Consider the following 16,245-nt stretch of genomic DNA (forward strand, 5'->3'; position numbering starts at 1 on the left):
CATTCAGTCACTGCTGTTTTGTTGCCAAACCCTGCTGGTAACAAATGTCTTGAACAGTGGGTCTTTAAGTTTATGTACTAGAACCATGAAAAATATAACATACAACAGAGTCCTTCTGTTCACCATGGGAAAACAAATCAGTTCTTTTTTACTGATTTGACAAAACAAATGTAAGATTAATTTTATTCATAACAACCTTAATTGAAAACATACTTCAGCGCTACCATAAATGAAAATAAAAAAAAATAATCAGACCTGTGATTTCAAAATCAAAAGTACAAAAAACAGCATTGATAAGAATACAAAGAATAATATTGTACATTGGTTAATATTTTTCTGAAACTATTCCCAGTATTTAGATTGTTTTCAGTTCTTACATTCTTAATTCTAGCCTGTTTTCAATCGATGTCTATCAAAACCTTTTTTATTATTTTTTTAATTCCATCAGACCTAGGCCATGAACCAGTCAATAATGTAACATGTTTGTTAGTGTTAAAGTAACATGTTTGTTAGTGTAAACATATACTGTATTCCAAAGGGGCAGTTCAACAATATGGGAAAGTTCTCCAGAACCTTTTATTTCCTTAAGCACATGGCAATACTGCTTTAATCTTTGGTATTAATCTATATATACAACAGTTTGTACAGCTTACTCCAGGAGCAAAAGCACAAAACAGTAAAACATGTGCACAGAAAACCATCCCTCTCTAAGCAAACGGAGAACAGAGAGAAGGGAAAAAACATCATTCCTACTGTAGTACTGAGCACCCTCCCTACTTAAAAGCCCTTCCACTCTAATGACAAACTTAAAGGGCATCGGTCAGTTACCGTGTTTTAATATTTGCACTACTCAATAAAAAATAAAAACCTTTATGTTGCCAATAGAGCAATCTCCTTAAATTTGTAGAATAAGCATTATGCACAGTATGGATTGAAAACACTTAACATATATTTTAGTATTTTACTCATACAGCAGTGCCCTTTTCCCCTCCTATTCTATCATTTTTATGACTGTCAGTATTGTTCTAGACATGTCCATGTCACAATCTAAAGTACTTTATCACCACCTAACTATTATTTGATAAAGTCCAAATTGTCTCTGATTTGGTGCCCTTTTCTTGCGAAAACTACCTTTACAAGTTGGAAGAAATTTAAAAGCAAGGACAGTACAATAAGTATTGTTAGTAATTGATCTAAATTTTAAAGATTGGCTAGGCTACTTAAAGACCGATGATAAGAAAAACAACGCATGACTTGTCTTTAAACTTTAACTGGAAGTTTTAATTTAATAAGATATCATTTGAAGAATGACATGAAGACAAAATGGAAAATCAAATCACCTACTGTTAACAGGCAAATGGTTCCCATTGACATTACAACATGAGTAGCATATGTTTTTATTTTACCACTTCATAGGAATATTAGAAAAAGTGGCTAAGGATATTTCATATTTTGATTTCACCAGCAGCTATGTCACCCTGCAACTCACAGCTGGCAGACCACTGGAGCTCAGCAGGTGTGAGCCTGGTCAGTACCTTGAGGAGAGACTCCTGGGGCCAGTAGTGGGCGTTCACCCTGCAGTCGGTGTGGGTTCTAATGCCCCATTAGAACCCACACCTGGGGCCAGTATAGTGACGGGGACACTATGCTATAAAAATGTGCCATCCTTTAGATGAGATGTAAAACCGAAATACGACTCTCTGTGTTCATTAAAAATCCCGGAGTGTTTCTCGAAAAGAGTAAGGGTGTCCTGGACAGATTTCCCATTGGCCTTCACCAGTCATGGCCTCCTAATAATCCCCATCTCTGAACTGGCTTCATCACTCTGCTCTCCTCTCCACGGATGGCTGATGTTTGGTGAGCTCACTGGTGCATTTGGTCTGCTGTTGCATTATCCAGGTGGGAGCTACACATTGGTGATAATAATACTAATAAAATCAAGTAGATACTTTATTATTACAATAAAGTTTTGTGTATATATATATACTGTAAATGAGGAAAAACCTTAAAAGCAGTAACATTAATTCTTAAAATTCAAATTATATTCCCCTTACTCAAGTGAACATAATTTAAAAGTATGGGGAAAAAATCAAAATAAAAAATATTTACAATATTTTATATATAATTAATTTATACAAATACGTTTACATAATAAAACAGTAAGGAACTAAATATGAGATATTAATAAAATAAAGTATTTTATAAATGTAGCAACTGGAGCAGACTTGCCTTTGCAGAATTTTCTTGGTGAATCTGTGGCTAATTTCAAGCCATAAAATGTGACTGATCACTTGCCAGGATATTTTGCTTTTGTATGTGGTGTCACATTTCACACTTCTGTGACAGTGCTAGTATTAAGCTTTGAAATTTGTATGCCCCTACATTTTAATTTTTGTTTCTTTTGTATTTGATTTCTGCAGTTTTATTGCAGAGATTCATTATGCATTTGGAAAACATAAACCATAAAAATAAACACTACATGCAGTAAATGCCTTATTACCAGCGTATAACGTTTGAGGTCTCTTAACATGTGTTCTAAAATGCATGTCATTGAAATAAAATGATGTTTGGAATTAAATATAATATTTAAATAATAATGTACGTAATTTTTACATATTTTCCTTATTACCCTTCCATACAATAAATCTTAATCGGGTCAAAAATCAAGACGATCTGTCTATTATTTCTAGCTAATTTGCAAGATCAACAGTATTGCCTACATTGGTTATAAATTAAATTCTGACTAAAGAAAGTCTAAAGAAAGTGATAAAAACAATACTGATTGTAAGATCTATGTTTCAGAGTCTGACCTATTCAATCATGCTAATATAAAAAAACAGAACATTCGAGCATGAGAAAGAGGTACTATTCATAAGGAAGGAAAAGCATGCTTGACATTGATAAAAAGAAAGCTGTATAAAGGCACAGGAGGATTGCATTGGCAATGTTTTGTCGTGATAAATCATGTATAGTTATGCACAATGAAACACATAGCAGTTTAAGTTTTACATCAAGAGCCCATAGGGCACATATATAATATATACATTTTAAATAGTGAGAAGACATTTTTAGAGCTTTAGTAGTTTTGTTCCTTGGGATAACAAACCACTGAGCTCTACATTGATTTAATAAAAAAACACAAGGTGCTTAGGGTTTGGTATTTGAGTTAAAATGCCCATTGGTATAAACAACTTTTAAAAAAGATATGATTTTAATGAATGCAAGAAAAAAGAAAGATAAGGCCATGCCCTTGCATGCCATATGAAGGTGATCTGATTATGTGTGCATACCCGAAAAATATAGCGGTCTGCTTCAATAACCTCTTCCAGAGAAACCAGGAAGCTGGCTCTGTAAGGGCTGGGCACTTCCGGGAAAGTACACTGATCTAGGATTATCACACCCATCTAATCCTAAATAGCCAGATTGCAGTAGCTGCAGAATGAGAAATTCCAGGATGAAATAACCCACACATCTGCAGAATGACTGCAGCTGACCTAGACTGAAAATTATCTTTGGGACTAACTTGTCGATGCCATCATCGAGACAACTGTGACCAACAAACCTTTGCCAGCTGGGGAAGGTGGTAAAATATCCCACAGCAGTCTGTCCAGAAGCTGATCAAGCGTTGTACTGTATACGGTATCAATGCTGCCAGGATTTTATTATTGCTAAGGGAGGGCATACCTAATACCAACTTTGTAATGTTGTCATGTTTCATTCAGTTTTCATTTGTGTCACTTTTCATATTGGAAACATGGCATGAGACTTTGATCTGTATTTTTGATAACATTTTCTGTAGTTTTGTTTGGTAATGTTGATTAAACCCATTAATCTGTTTCTTTCGAGCCTCAGCATATATACAATATATAAATGTTTTTAAGCAACCAAAAAGAGATTGATTTCAATGTTTATTTGAAATCCACACAGTAAACTGTTTTCAGACCACCTGTTTTGAATCTATGCATATACATATGACATTTAAAAGTAATAAAAAGCTAAATCTGTTCAATATCCTGTTTCATATATTGCAGGAGTTTGTACAAATCTCTTGAACTGCTTTACATAAACCAGTTACTTACTTAGTAGTTAATTTGAGGGAAAGGGAAAACTGATTTTTTTATTCATAATGTCGATATAGCAACTGTCAAAACATTACTATTGAAACATAAAATGATCATTATCTTGAATTCTTCAGGGTTATGTTTCTCTAAATTGCCATCTTAGGTCATTGCTGTTGTTTCTGGCTAGAGCTCAAGTAGCTGGACATGCAGTCAAGAAGGGCTTTGCATAACTTTCAAGTTTAGAACTTAACTAACCTTACTATTGCATAACTAGACATCAATATCTGTAGTGTAAGCAGAATCATATCAGAAAGTACTTTTAATACCTGCAAACAGACACAAGACTGCTTAATTTTATTAATGTTTTGAAATTCTTTGTATGTCAAAGATTTAATTAATTCATGCTTTGAATTATTATTGCAGGGAGGCAACCAGACAGCCACTGTGATTGCTCTGTGCTCAATGAGGGATTTTAATTTAACACAGGAGACATGCCAATTGGCCATCAGGGATGTAGGTGGCCTTGAAGTTCTCATTAACTTGCTGGATACAGAAGAAATTAGATGCAATGTGAGTAGTCCTGCCAAAAAAACCTTGATGCCTACAGGCAAACTGTGTTATATTGTATGCCAGTATGTGTTTAGACCAGAGCAATCTTAGTCATCATAACAAATGCTTATGTTTAAAGACACAGGCTTACAATAATTACTTTTTTTAGAGGACATAGTTACATTCTGAATATATGTGTACAATATACGTCTTAAGTTTGTTTTTGCTTTTTGTTTCTCTTCATAAAAATAACTTTCTTAACGATTGTGATGTTTTATAAAAACTCTCCGGCTGTGTTAAGACAACATTCTGCATTACCATTACATTCTGCATTAAAAGGAGCATTTCTTATTTGCAATTAGATTGGTTCCCTGAAAATCTTGAAGGAAATCAGCCGAAATTCTCAAATCCGGAGAGCCATCGCTAACCTTGGTGGGTTACAGACCATGGTGAAAATATTAGATTCCCCCGATAAGGATCTCAGATGTCTTGCTGCAGAAACAATTGCTAACGTGGCCAGGTTTAGAAGGGCAAGAAGAACAGTGAGACAGCATGGAGGAATAAAAAGGCTTGTAAGTAAAAGACCCGTTTTTGTGATATTTCCTTGTTCGATATCCTCCTTCCATTTTCAAAGTTCTGTAATTAACCGTGCTGTAGGTCTGTATGTAGACTATTTCAATTTTAGATCTCAAATGAGATAGCTTCATGTTAACCTTAAAGAGCAGGTAGAATGTCACCATCAATTTATAATTGTTTTTTTTTATGGATCAAGGCTGGCTACAGTTTAGAGTTTTATTCATTGCTACAATAGATGTTTGGTATTGCACAAACACATTAACTTGTGTCACTTCACTATTTATACTGCAACGATAAAGTTCTGCCCTGAAATATTCAAAGAAAAGTGATTATACTTTTTGCTGGCCTAAAAGTAATGCCATATACTGCCATATTTAATAATTAGCTTTCTTCCGTCTTGGAAAATTATATAAGCCAACTATACCTATTCCAAATCATGAAAAAGATTGTCAAAATCAACCCAATTGTTGAGTATACAGTACATGAAAGAATTAAGAGCCGAATCATTTAAGAACACAGTGGATGCAGAGAACAAATTACCCTACCTAAGTATCACAGCTCATTTCCTGAGAGGGCTGAAAGTGATCCTTGAACCTATATCATGTTTACAATCAAACAAGCAAGGTGGGCTAGATAGCTTCCTCTTTTTTCTAAACTTTCTAATGTTCTCTAGTTTCAAATCATTAGGTGTATAACTTTAAATGTCCCAAAACATGGTTTATTAAATGTTGAGCCATTTAAAAGAACAGAATATACTGTATCTTGAAATCATAATATTTTTCCTTACTATATTCATGCATTGAGACCACCTGCCTGGCATTTTCAAAAATACATCAGCTTTTGTTGCTCATGATATTTTGGGTCAGCGTTGAGGGTCGTATGACCAAGACATCATTAAAAAAGCATTACCCTTTAAACTATTTGTATTTTTGGTGGTGCTTTATACAACAGTTATGGGATATCTTGATAGAAATGAAACGATCCCTTGTCCCGCCCGTGTGTTGCAGGTGGGGCTCTTGGACTGTGTTCCCGAGAAAGCCGCGGTTCTGACTCCTGAGCAGGAGAAAGATATTGAAGTGGCACGCTGTGGTGCTCTGGCATTGTGGAGCTGCAGTAAAAGCACCAGAAATAAAGAAGCAATTCGGAGAGCAGGGGGCATTCCCTTACTAGCTCGGCTCTTGAAATCACCTCATGAAAGCATGTTGATCCCAGTGGTTGGTACACTTCAGGAATGTGCTTCTGAGGTAAAATAATTCAGTAATTTTAGTTGTTTTAGAAAATATTTGTTGGGTAAGAATGTGGGAGATCAAATCATAGGCTTTAAAAGCTATGTAAAACAACGTAATGAGAGCCATAAAATCAAATGTGCTTGTTATCTTTGTGTCAGGCTAGCTCACTGCTCTAATTTTCTTATTACTACCTTATAAAATGTGTGTTTATTCCTTTTAATTACAGCAAAGTTACAGGACTGCAATTCAGACTGAGAAAATGATTGAAGATCTCGTAAAAAATCTCAACAGTGAAAACCAGGAACTTCAGATGCATTGTGCTAGTGCTATCTTTAAGGTAGACATTACTTTGATTATATTATGTGCCACTGTATATTTTACAGTATGTAAAGCATATTTTTAAGGACTTCTAAATATTGTTTATTTAATGGTAACAGGAAAATTGAGCAAACGTTTACCCATATTTATAAATATCACATAAGCTAATTTTAAGTGGTAATTTGGTAAATGTGTGACTCAAGAAATCTTATTATTATTACTTATTATTAAAAATAAAATTGATATCTAATGAGTCTAATTTTAATTGTTTACTCAAAAAAGTGAGATTCTCTAAGTTTATCAGTTTACTGTGCCATCTATAGTCAGTTTATGGTACTATGCATGGCTTACTGTTGCTGATAAAACTACATAGTTTGAAATTAAAAAAATATTTTCCTTCCTTTAGATTCATCAATATATTAGATTACTTTAAAAAAAAACTAAAGATTTGAATGAAAAAAAAATGGTATGTGTTTTTCATATGTCTGGAAGTTGGACAAAATGATTTTGAGTAAATATCCATATAGCTCACTATAAATAAATAATAAATTGCAGCTTTCAGGCTTCATTCTAAAGCCATTTTTTCTGTTTTATTTATAAAGTACACTGGTAATAAATCTAAAATAGGAACTGTTTTTTAATGTTAATTAAAATAAATTGTATTATTTCATTTTTTAGTGTGCAGAAGACAAAAAAACACGTGATCTTGTTAGACAATATGACGGACTTCAGCCCCTCGTCTCTCTGCTGAAGATGTCTGACAACAAGCCACTTTTAGCAGCTGCAACTGGAGCCATCTGGAAATGTTCCATAAGCGTGGAGAATGTCACAAAGTATGCATTCAATTATCAGACAGCATTAACACAATTATCAGTGAAACTACCAAGTATGCATTAATACATCCAACGAAGCCATACATAATCCCCTTTTCAGTTTCATCTTTGTTTAGTTCAATTTATACAGTACTGTATGTAAACCTGTTTGTTTGTAACTTAGACCTCCATCTATATCATGACAGCTGTGTCTCCACACAGTAGTTAAGTGGCAGTCATTAAATTATCATTTCATTACTTTATTTTTACTGTTGGTTCCAGTACCACCCCTCTGGAGTCCAATGGAAGGTTAGCCCAAATGAATAGCTTTTTTTCGTCTTTGAGTTGGTTACCGTATGAATGAGGGATCAGTAAACTACCAAAGGGGCTGTGGGCCAATTAGCCTCCTCTAATTTGTCCATTTTTTTTCTATTTTTACAATGCTTTAGCTCAAACCCTAACTTCCCGATTGAGTTAAAAAGGAAACATTCTTGAACACACTCGTGCTATAAGTTAGCGTAAGCAGCTACATCAGCATGCGTAGGCTACAAAGCTACAAGTTCACTCCATGCTGTAAGGTAAACCATAGTAACCATAGAACTGTTTTTTAAAGTGCTTTGAGATGCTTCTTTAAAGGTCCTATGTCAATTACTTATGATTATTATGTGCCCTTTAGGGTATTATATTCTAATTTATCTAATTATATTCTTATTAGTGCATTGTAAGCTTTGAGCATAACCTTGCCAGATTATCCCACTTCTGTAGAGGACAAAACAAATTGTGCTTAACTTGTATCATGTAGGAAAGTTTCTGGTTAGACATGAAGAAAGGAGAAACTCTACCTTACTGGAATATACAAAACCTCTGTGGGTATGGTAGTTTCTACTTTATGGTGTGACCTTTTACGATTGTAATACTAACGTTTGCAGATACGAAATTTAAATTGCTGTTATGTTATTTATACATTTGTGTTTTAATCTAATATCCTAAAATGTGTGAATACACATTCTAGCACTTATTTGTAATTATGATGGTCTTTATTATTTGCTGTGACTTGCAATGTCTCATAGCATGTCTCAGAAAACGGATGACCTCCAGTTTTCACACTTCAATCTGCAAAATGCTTAGTGTCAGCTGGTCGTCAATACCACACAGCCCTGAAAGCCCCAGTAAACCACAGAAGGTGCCATTTTCTACTGAACAGGGGATTGTCTGACCCCTGTGTTTACCTGCTTCTGTTTTCAGTCATTGGTTTAAAAAAATAGTTTGCTTGAGGTATTGTTCCATTTTCCTGAAAGGTTTATTAAGAATTTGCAGCCTTATTTATTTGTAAACAGGTGGTTCTGATGAACATAGGTACAAATGGTGGATACTGTGTCAGATATTCTCTCAGTGAGTTTTTTTTATTCTTTCTACAAAGGTCTACTTGCTTACAGTACAGGAACCTTCTGAATGAAACTTTGAAATTTAAATACCAATTCCAAATTCCCATTCAACTTTTCAAGAGCAGAACGCAAATTAAAAACACCCCTAAAATAGAAACTATGAACTTGGCTGAAACAAAAACCAGAAGACATGGGTCCTTCAGAGAGAACCACTGTTGTAACTGACTTCACTTTGGAAAGCTAAATGCCTACATTTTTATAGGTATCTGTACTCTGTTATCATGCTTCATATGCTTTTCTCATTTACTGAATTCTTCCAGATTTTTAACCTTCAAGGTTATTTGCTTACGTTCCTCATTTTTCCAACCTAGTTTAAATAAGTATTAGATTCAGTCTGTATGTAGCACAGCAGCATGAACAAAATAGAGCAGACATACGAACACACAGCATGTCTAGGTACAGCAGGATGACGAAGATTCATAAGTGGATCACTAATACAATATTTCCTGTATACAATCCCAATATGTGTTTTGTCAGAAATTAGGCATGAAGGAGGCCCCTAGGTTGGGTGCCTTTCAGGAAACCACAACTGACTGGGAATCCGACCCATTTATATTCTTAAATAAAATTTCTTAATCATAACGGTAATGTCTTTAACCACCACAGTTTGAAAAAGACAAAATTGTTTTCTGGTGACCTCAGGCAGACCTACTGTATAGCTCTTGCAGGTGACTTGTCTTTTTATGAATTATAGCACCATATGCATTACATGCAGGGCATTATTTCTGTAGACACTTTTAAGTTAAATTCTGATTGGTGTAGACACTTTAAGATTATTTGTTGTGTGCACTGAGAGTGTACTTTAAGAGTGTATTCTGTGTATTAAGCAGGTATTAGTGTATGTGTTGATTTCAGTTAACTACTCAGGGTAAGACACGATGAGTCATAACATACTGTAACACTAAATACTGTTTTCGGTTTTATAACAGTATGATGAACGCAGTTCCTGTTAGTCATATATGAGTTTTCAGATTATACACTAGACCCCAAAAATGCCTAGGAGTAATTTGGCCCTCTGCACACTCTAAATATAAATATAATTACAGACTTCCTTTGTAATTACACATACTGTAACACTGTCACCTTGCAGAAGAAAATAAAAAATAATGGCAATATGCATTTCACATTAAATAATAATTGCAGACACTTTCTTATCATTCTTCAAAATTCAAAATTCAAAATTCTTACTGTAATGTAATAATGTAATGTAATATAAAATACAAATTCACACAATATGCACCTAATATATCTTCTTTGAGATTTTTCTCTATTATGCTTATGGAAATACTTTCCTGCTTTTAATGTTGGCTCTTTCAATGGATTGGGTGTGAAATAAAGTACATTGGCTTTTGTTACAAAAGGAAATCAGCATGATGCAAACAATATTTTACTATGTACTTAAAACTGTGCATGGATCTGGTTTAAAATTCTCCCAGGATAGTTTAAAAAATATATAAAAATGTCAAATGCAGCTTGCGTATTGGAATGAAAAGGACAAGCTATTACTTTGAAATAAAATTGCTAATAATAAAAGAAGGCTTAAAATATAACATTTCTCTACATTGGCAAATATTCATTTTAAAGCAGGATGGGCAAGTAATAAGTGAGAAGAAAGTGTTTTTTTGCAATATTTTCACAGTAACAAAGTGTTTTTAAAACTGTTTTAAACATTGAGTTTTTTTTAAATATTGTATGTTATATACATCAGACAGTGATTTATTGTATAACTGATGTGTAGCATGCACCCTGTGTATGTACAGTATAATATAATTTGGAACTGAAGAAGACATTTAAAAAACAATGAGCATGTGGTAACTATTTGCTTGATTAATGATGCATCAAAATGAAAAATGATTGATTGCATAAATATAATTACAATCTGCACTGAAGTATATTTGTTTAAATGTAGAAATGTAGGTTTTCATAAAACTTGTAAAGCTGCACTAAAATATTGTTAGAATAAGAAAGATTACAGACAAGAGGAGGTCCATCATGTTCACTTTGTTGCAAATACAGTAACTTATTGAGACAAAAATCTCATCCAACCACTTCTTGGATGATCCAATACAATCCATTTCAATAACATGGGTGGGCAACATGTTCCTGACATCGACCACATTCCTTGTCTAATGATTGTTATACATTGATTGCCTTGCAAAGCAATGTAAATATAAAGCACCTATGATTGCTCATAAATGCACAACCTTTTTATTTCTGTTTGGGTCTGTCAATCACTTAATTTCACTGTTGATCCTTAAACAGGTTTATCTTTAGAACAACTTTGTCAGAACTTTTCATGCTATTAAATACAATACCTCTATCAAGTCAAGACTGAAGACATGAAAATAGTTAACCTGTCATATAATGGCTGGCCAGAAATAGCCAAAACGACATGCTATCTATCAAAAGTAATGTGAGCAATTGCAGCACAATCCTATGCATTGTAGATAACACTTCAGTAGCAGCACATGAATAACATAATGTTTCTTAAACTCGGCAAACTGAATTATTATAGTTAACTTTGGCAGCCTCCCCATTCATTACATATTTTTTTCAAGAAAAGTTTTAGGAGATTGTGAGCAAAACCAAATGACCTTGGACACTTTCTGTAATAGCCTACAATTCTTGTTCCAGAAACCATACCAGCATATAAAAACAGAGTTATATAACCTAACCATACATCAGAGATTTGTTAAGGCTTTCTAAAACCACATTATGTACTTTGCTAATATAAACATAAAATTGTAACTCTCCCTTTTGTTTCTTCAGACTTCAGGAATACAAAGCCCTTGAAATCCTGGTTGGACTGCTGACTGGCCAACCTGAAGAAGTTCTTGTCAATGTAGTGGGAGCTTTAGGAGAGTGTGCCCAAGAACCTGCCAATCGAGCAGTCATAAGAAAGTGTGGTGGCATTCAACCACTGGTGAACCTGCTTACAGGAACCAATCAGGCTCTTCTTGTGAATGTTACTAAGGCTGTTGGTGCCTGTGCTGCTGAACCAGAAAATATGGCGTAAGTCTTTACCTTTTACCGTCTTTACCTTTTTGGAATGTTTGAGGGAAGTCTTCTGAAGTTTCATAAATTATGCTCACAACATTAAATTGTGAATTCTTACCATACAATTGATTTTTACAGTGCAAAACAAAAACTGCAGGGATAAATTAGGCTCTGGCTGATTTGAACACAATAAATGTAAAGTTGACTACATGTGTATAAGCTCTTCAGTTTTAATTTCTGTATTAGGGCATACAGTAATGGAGTGAACATTCAGTTTATGTGGCATTTTTCAGCTGTTCAGAATCCCTCTTACTGGGAAAATAATTAAAATAAAAACACCAACGTTCTCAGAGGTTTCAAAGCTAACATTTAGACAAATGCCATCTGATTCTCATCAGTTTTACAAGGTAATTACAGACATACAGTAAATCCATTTCTTAATTAACACTTGTCTCAAGTAAGCAGTACTTCAATATTATTTGTAAGCTAACAGATGACAAATTCAGATTGAAAAACATGCTGCAAAGGACAGAAACAGCTTTGCGTGAATTCTTGTGTGGCTAAGGATCTGCGCCTGTGGCTGGAAGGTTGCCGGTTCGTATCCCATGGCCGGCAGAGGAATCTTACTCTGTTGGGCTCCTGAACAAGGCCCTGAACCCCAACTGCTCCAGGGCTGCTGTATATAAATGGCTGACCCTGCCCTCTGACCCCAAGCTTCTCCCCGTCTGTGTGTCTCATGGAGACCAAGTTGGGGTATGCGAAAATATACATTTCTCATACAAGAAATTGTATATGGACAATAAAGTGATTTTATCTTATAATTAAACTGAGATAATATAGAATTAGTAAAAATGGTAAATGTTTTAATGACGCTGTTAACCTAATGTATTATTATTAACATACTGTATTGTATCATTTTTGGTATGTTCTGATTTAATGTTTTTTTCTTTAAATTACTAAATATGTATTTGTGACAGTAACACATAATACTGTCTAAATTTTAGTCCTTTACAGAGATGTTGAAATGCCTACAAATGAATGTTCGGAGTAACAAACACATTTGATAATTGCTTGTTTCTTGAAAATTGCATTGTCTACGTTTTTAAACCTTTACATTTCTTATTTACACAGATATTTTAGCATTAACTGTTATTTTCAGTCTATAGTGTTGATTTCAGAACATTGAACAATTTAAGTCTTTTCTGTAATTATACTGTACATGAAATCTGATTTTAAAATTTCCAAAAACAATTTAGTTTGCATTTGCCAGTATACTGTATAACAGTCTACAGTATCAGTATTTTGATGTTACCTTGGTCATCTTAAGGTATATATCATATATAGCAGTTTATGTAGCATATATACTGTACATTTATGATGTATAGAGGAAATGCCAAAATTATTGTGTATTCCTGACATTATGAATCATGGATAATAATTGTTAGGTTAGCTCAATAATAAGTTAGGTCACTAGGTTGCCCTTGAAGTCTACTTCAAAAACGTTTTAAATAAATTTTCTTCACTAAGTATTATTACCTTTAAACTGATGTATTTCAGAAATAAGTATAATATTTAATGACTGGAAATATTCTGTTGTTTCCAATTTAAGTAAGTTGTTCTGTCAGGTATGTGTGCCTGATGTTTACGTCTGTTCTTATGAATTATGCACTTTCTGTGGATGATGTTACTTTCAGCTCTTAATTTAGAGTACTCAGAGGACTTTAATCCGAAGTTATGATCCCCTAGACTGAATTACACAGAAACATACTGTAAGACAGATGGTGCAGAGATATTTCTGATAGTCATTCATTTATTATCAGGCATGAAGATGCATTGATTAGGGAGTGTTTGGGCAATCATGACAGTGCTCGATCTCTGTGTTGTTGACGCTGCAAACAGAGAGCCTGAAAAGACTAAGGGTGTAACTCTTAGTTCCCAAAGCTAGACTAAAATGTAACATGAAAATATGTCTTTAGGTAAAGTAAACGTGTATGAAATTATTAGTAAATCTATATATGCAACACTGTATGTTTGACTTGTCTTACGCGGGGGTTAGGGATTTTGAGATTATGGATCACTTGTGGGGGTCAGGGAGGAGACGCAGATTTCCGGGAGACTTGAGATGTCTGAGATATTAAATCTAAGTATAAAAACAATAAATAAAAGTAAATAAGATGACTGTATAGGCTCACAGACTAGCTCTCATAGGAAAAATAATTTTTCAGAGAATAGAGCCATTTTTTTATTTTCTGAAGCTGGCCGCCTAAGTTGAGAGCGTATAACTTGCAAGTCAACTGTATTTGATAAAAAAATTAATTCCTTTTTCTCTTTGATGACTGGCACTAGTATTTGCTTGTCTTAACTTGTTAGAGTATATAAAAGCATACAAAAATAGAACTTACTTCAGGTCTAAGAAGATTTGCTGCAATAAATAATTTTGTGGTGGTCTATAATGCACTTATATAAGTTGAAAAGAGAAAGAAGTGGAAGCCTAATGTGATGGCAAGGATTTTTGAAGGCTAGACAGCTTTCATATATACAGTATATGCTGTGTCATGCTATGCACATATACAGTACTGATATAGTACAAACAGTTATATGTGACATAAAAGTGGAGTCTTTCATTATCCAAAATGGTAGCTTGACCTGCATATTCAAAGACCCTTTCAAAATAATCTTGTTATGAACCTCTGCACTGACTGTCTGCTGTCAGTTTTCATCAATGCATCATCAACCAAAGCACCTTCTTATTTACACCTTACGTACTGCAGTGATAAGTGATCGCCACCTGCATGGAAAATGACACCAGTTCCTCAATGTTTTCCTGTTCAAGATTGTTTGGCCAATTTACTCCAAAGAAGAAAATTTACTTTAAAGAAAATTCACCACCTCATAGCTCTAGCAGTTCTTCACCAAAAAATGTAAACAATCGACTCTAAAGCATTTTACCATTTTTCCTTAAGGTGGAATGGTAACCTTTTTCATAAATGGGGGTTATCACCGGACCACCATATAATTTCCTTGTTGTTACACGTCCCAAACTTTTTGTTTAATCAATTTCAAACAATTTAAAACAAAGTTGACTGATTAGTAGTTTAAGTATTTTATGTGCAAAATTCAAACTTCACCAGCATTCTTGGGTAACACTGCACCAATTGGCAGGTTACACCAAGACTTGCATCCTTACAGGATTCTGAGTGAGTCTCACGGAGCTTGTAAAAACTCCAGTGCACACCGGTCCTGTGCAAAAAATGTTTGATCAATTCACAGTAAAACTTAGTAGGCTCAGATTTGCTTGAAAACCTACAAAATGACTTGTAGTTTTCTGTTTTCTTTTTTTGCTTTTAGACCGTTCATAAAATTCTAGATAACAATTACAATATTGTTTTCTCAGTAGAGAAAGGGTAATGCTTTACTGTATATATGATAAAAATAAATTGTTTTACTTTTGGTTTTATTTGGTTACTTTACTGGATTTTTTATGTGTTTCATGTGTTCTATGTACAGTATGTACTATTTGCAGCACATTCACATTTTTTTTTAAAACTTTGCTAAATCAAACGTATTGTGGTAATGATAGAGATTTTCTTTCTTTCCTACAGGATAATTGATCGTTTAGATGGTGTGCGCTTATTATGGTCCTTGTTGAAGAATCCAAATCCTGATGTTCAAGCTAGTGCAGCATGGGCAATTTGTCCTTGTATTGAAAATGCGAAGGTAATATGTGAGATTATTAAATGTTTTTCTCTGTATTGACGAACGGAAAATAGAAAAGATCCATGCTAGAAATATCAGAAAAATCATACAATGTTTGTATGGGTAAAACCAGACATATTGAATTTTTTAAAAATGTGAATATGTGCATTGTATAATCAATATGTGCAATATGCTGCAGTTCCTGACTGACACAACCTGGACTGGCACACATTTGAAACAGATTAAAATCTAGAGTCCAAACATACCTGGTTATTATTTGCATAATGTCATTAGCCAGACTGGAATAGTATTCACCTAGCAGTGGTGTAAAAGTGCACCTACTGTACAAATTAGGACAAACAGTTGAAAGTAAAAAGAACTAAATAACAGCAACCCTTCTGGCTAACCAGACACCTGTGGTCTTGCAGTGTTATCTATGTTGAAGTTGATGTTTTTTAGTTTTATATTTTGTTCAAGCCAGATGAAAAATGACCCTGTATCCATTTTAATCCCATTAAATTCTCTCTTTTTTATAATCTTCTGGTGGTGCTGAAACCAGTGT

The 16,245-nt window shown here is 34.1% G+C and overlaps 1 protein-coding gene across 6 annotated transcripts in view; it reads left to right on the plus strand.

Moving 5' to 3' along the window:
- odad2 (outer dynein arm docking complex subunit 2) overlaps positions 1 to 16,245 on the plus strand; it is a 66,080-nt gene that overhangs the window by 30,096 nt on the left and 19,739 nt on the right. For all 6 annotated transcript variants that reach the window (XM_015354058.2, XM_015354059.2, XM_015354057.2 and 3 more), the window contains 7 exons: positions 4,485 to 4,631; positions 4,973 to 5,182; positions 6,194 to 6,430; positions 6,642 to 6,752; positions 7,412 to 7,566; positions 11,760 to 12,002; positions 15,590 to 15,704. In XM_015354058.2, the coding sequence (XP_015209544.2) occupies positions 4,485 to 4,631; positions 4,973 to 5,182; positions 6,194 to 6,430; positions 6,642 to 6,752; positions 7,412 to 7,566; positions 11,760 to 12,002; positions 15,590 to 15,704 (1,218 nt within the window). The remainder of the gene's footprint in view (positions 1 to 4,484; positions 4,632 to 4,972; positions 5,183 to 6,193; positions 6,431 to 6,641; positions 6,753 to 7,411; positions 7,567 to 11,759; positions 12,003 to 15,589; positions 15,705 to 16,245) is intronic.

This window comes from Lepisosteus oculatus, chromosome 6, assembly GCF_040954835.1.
Source record: "Lepisosteus oculatus isolate fLepOcu1 chromosome 6, fLepOcu1.hap2, whole genome shotgun sequence".
Lineage (NCBI taxonomy): Eukaryota > Metazoa > Chordata > Actinopteri > Semionotiformes > Lepisosteidae > Lepisosteus > Lepisosteus oculatus.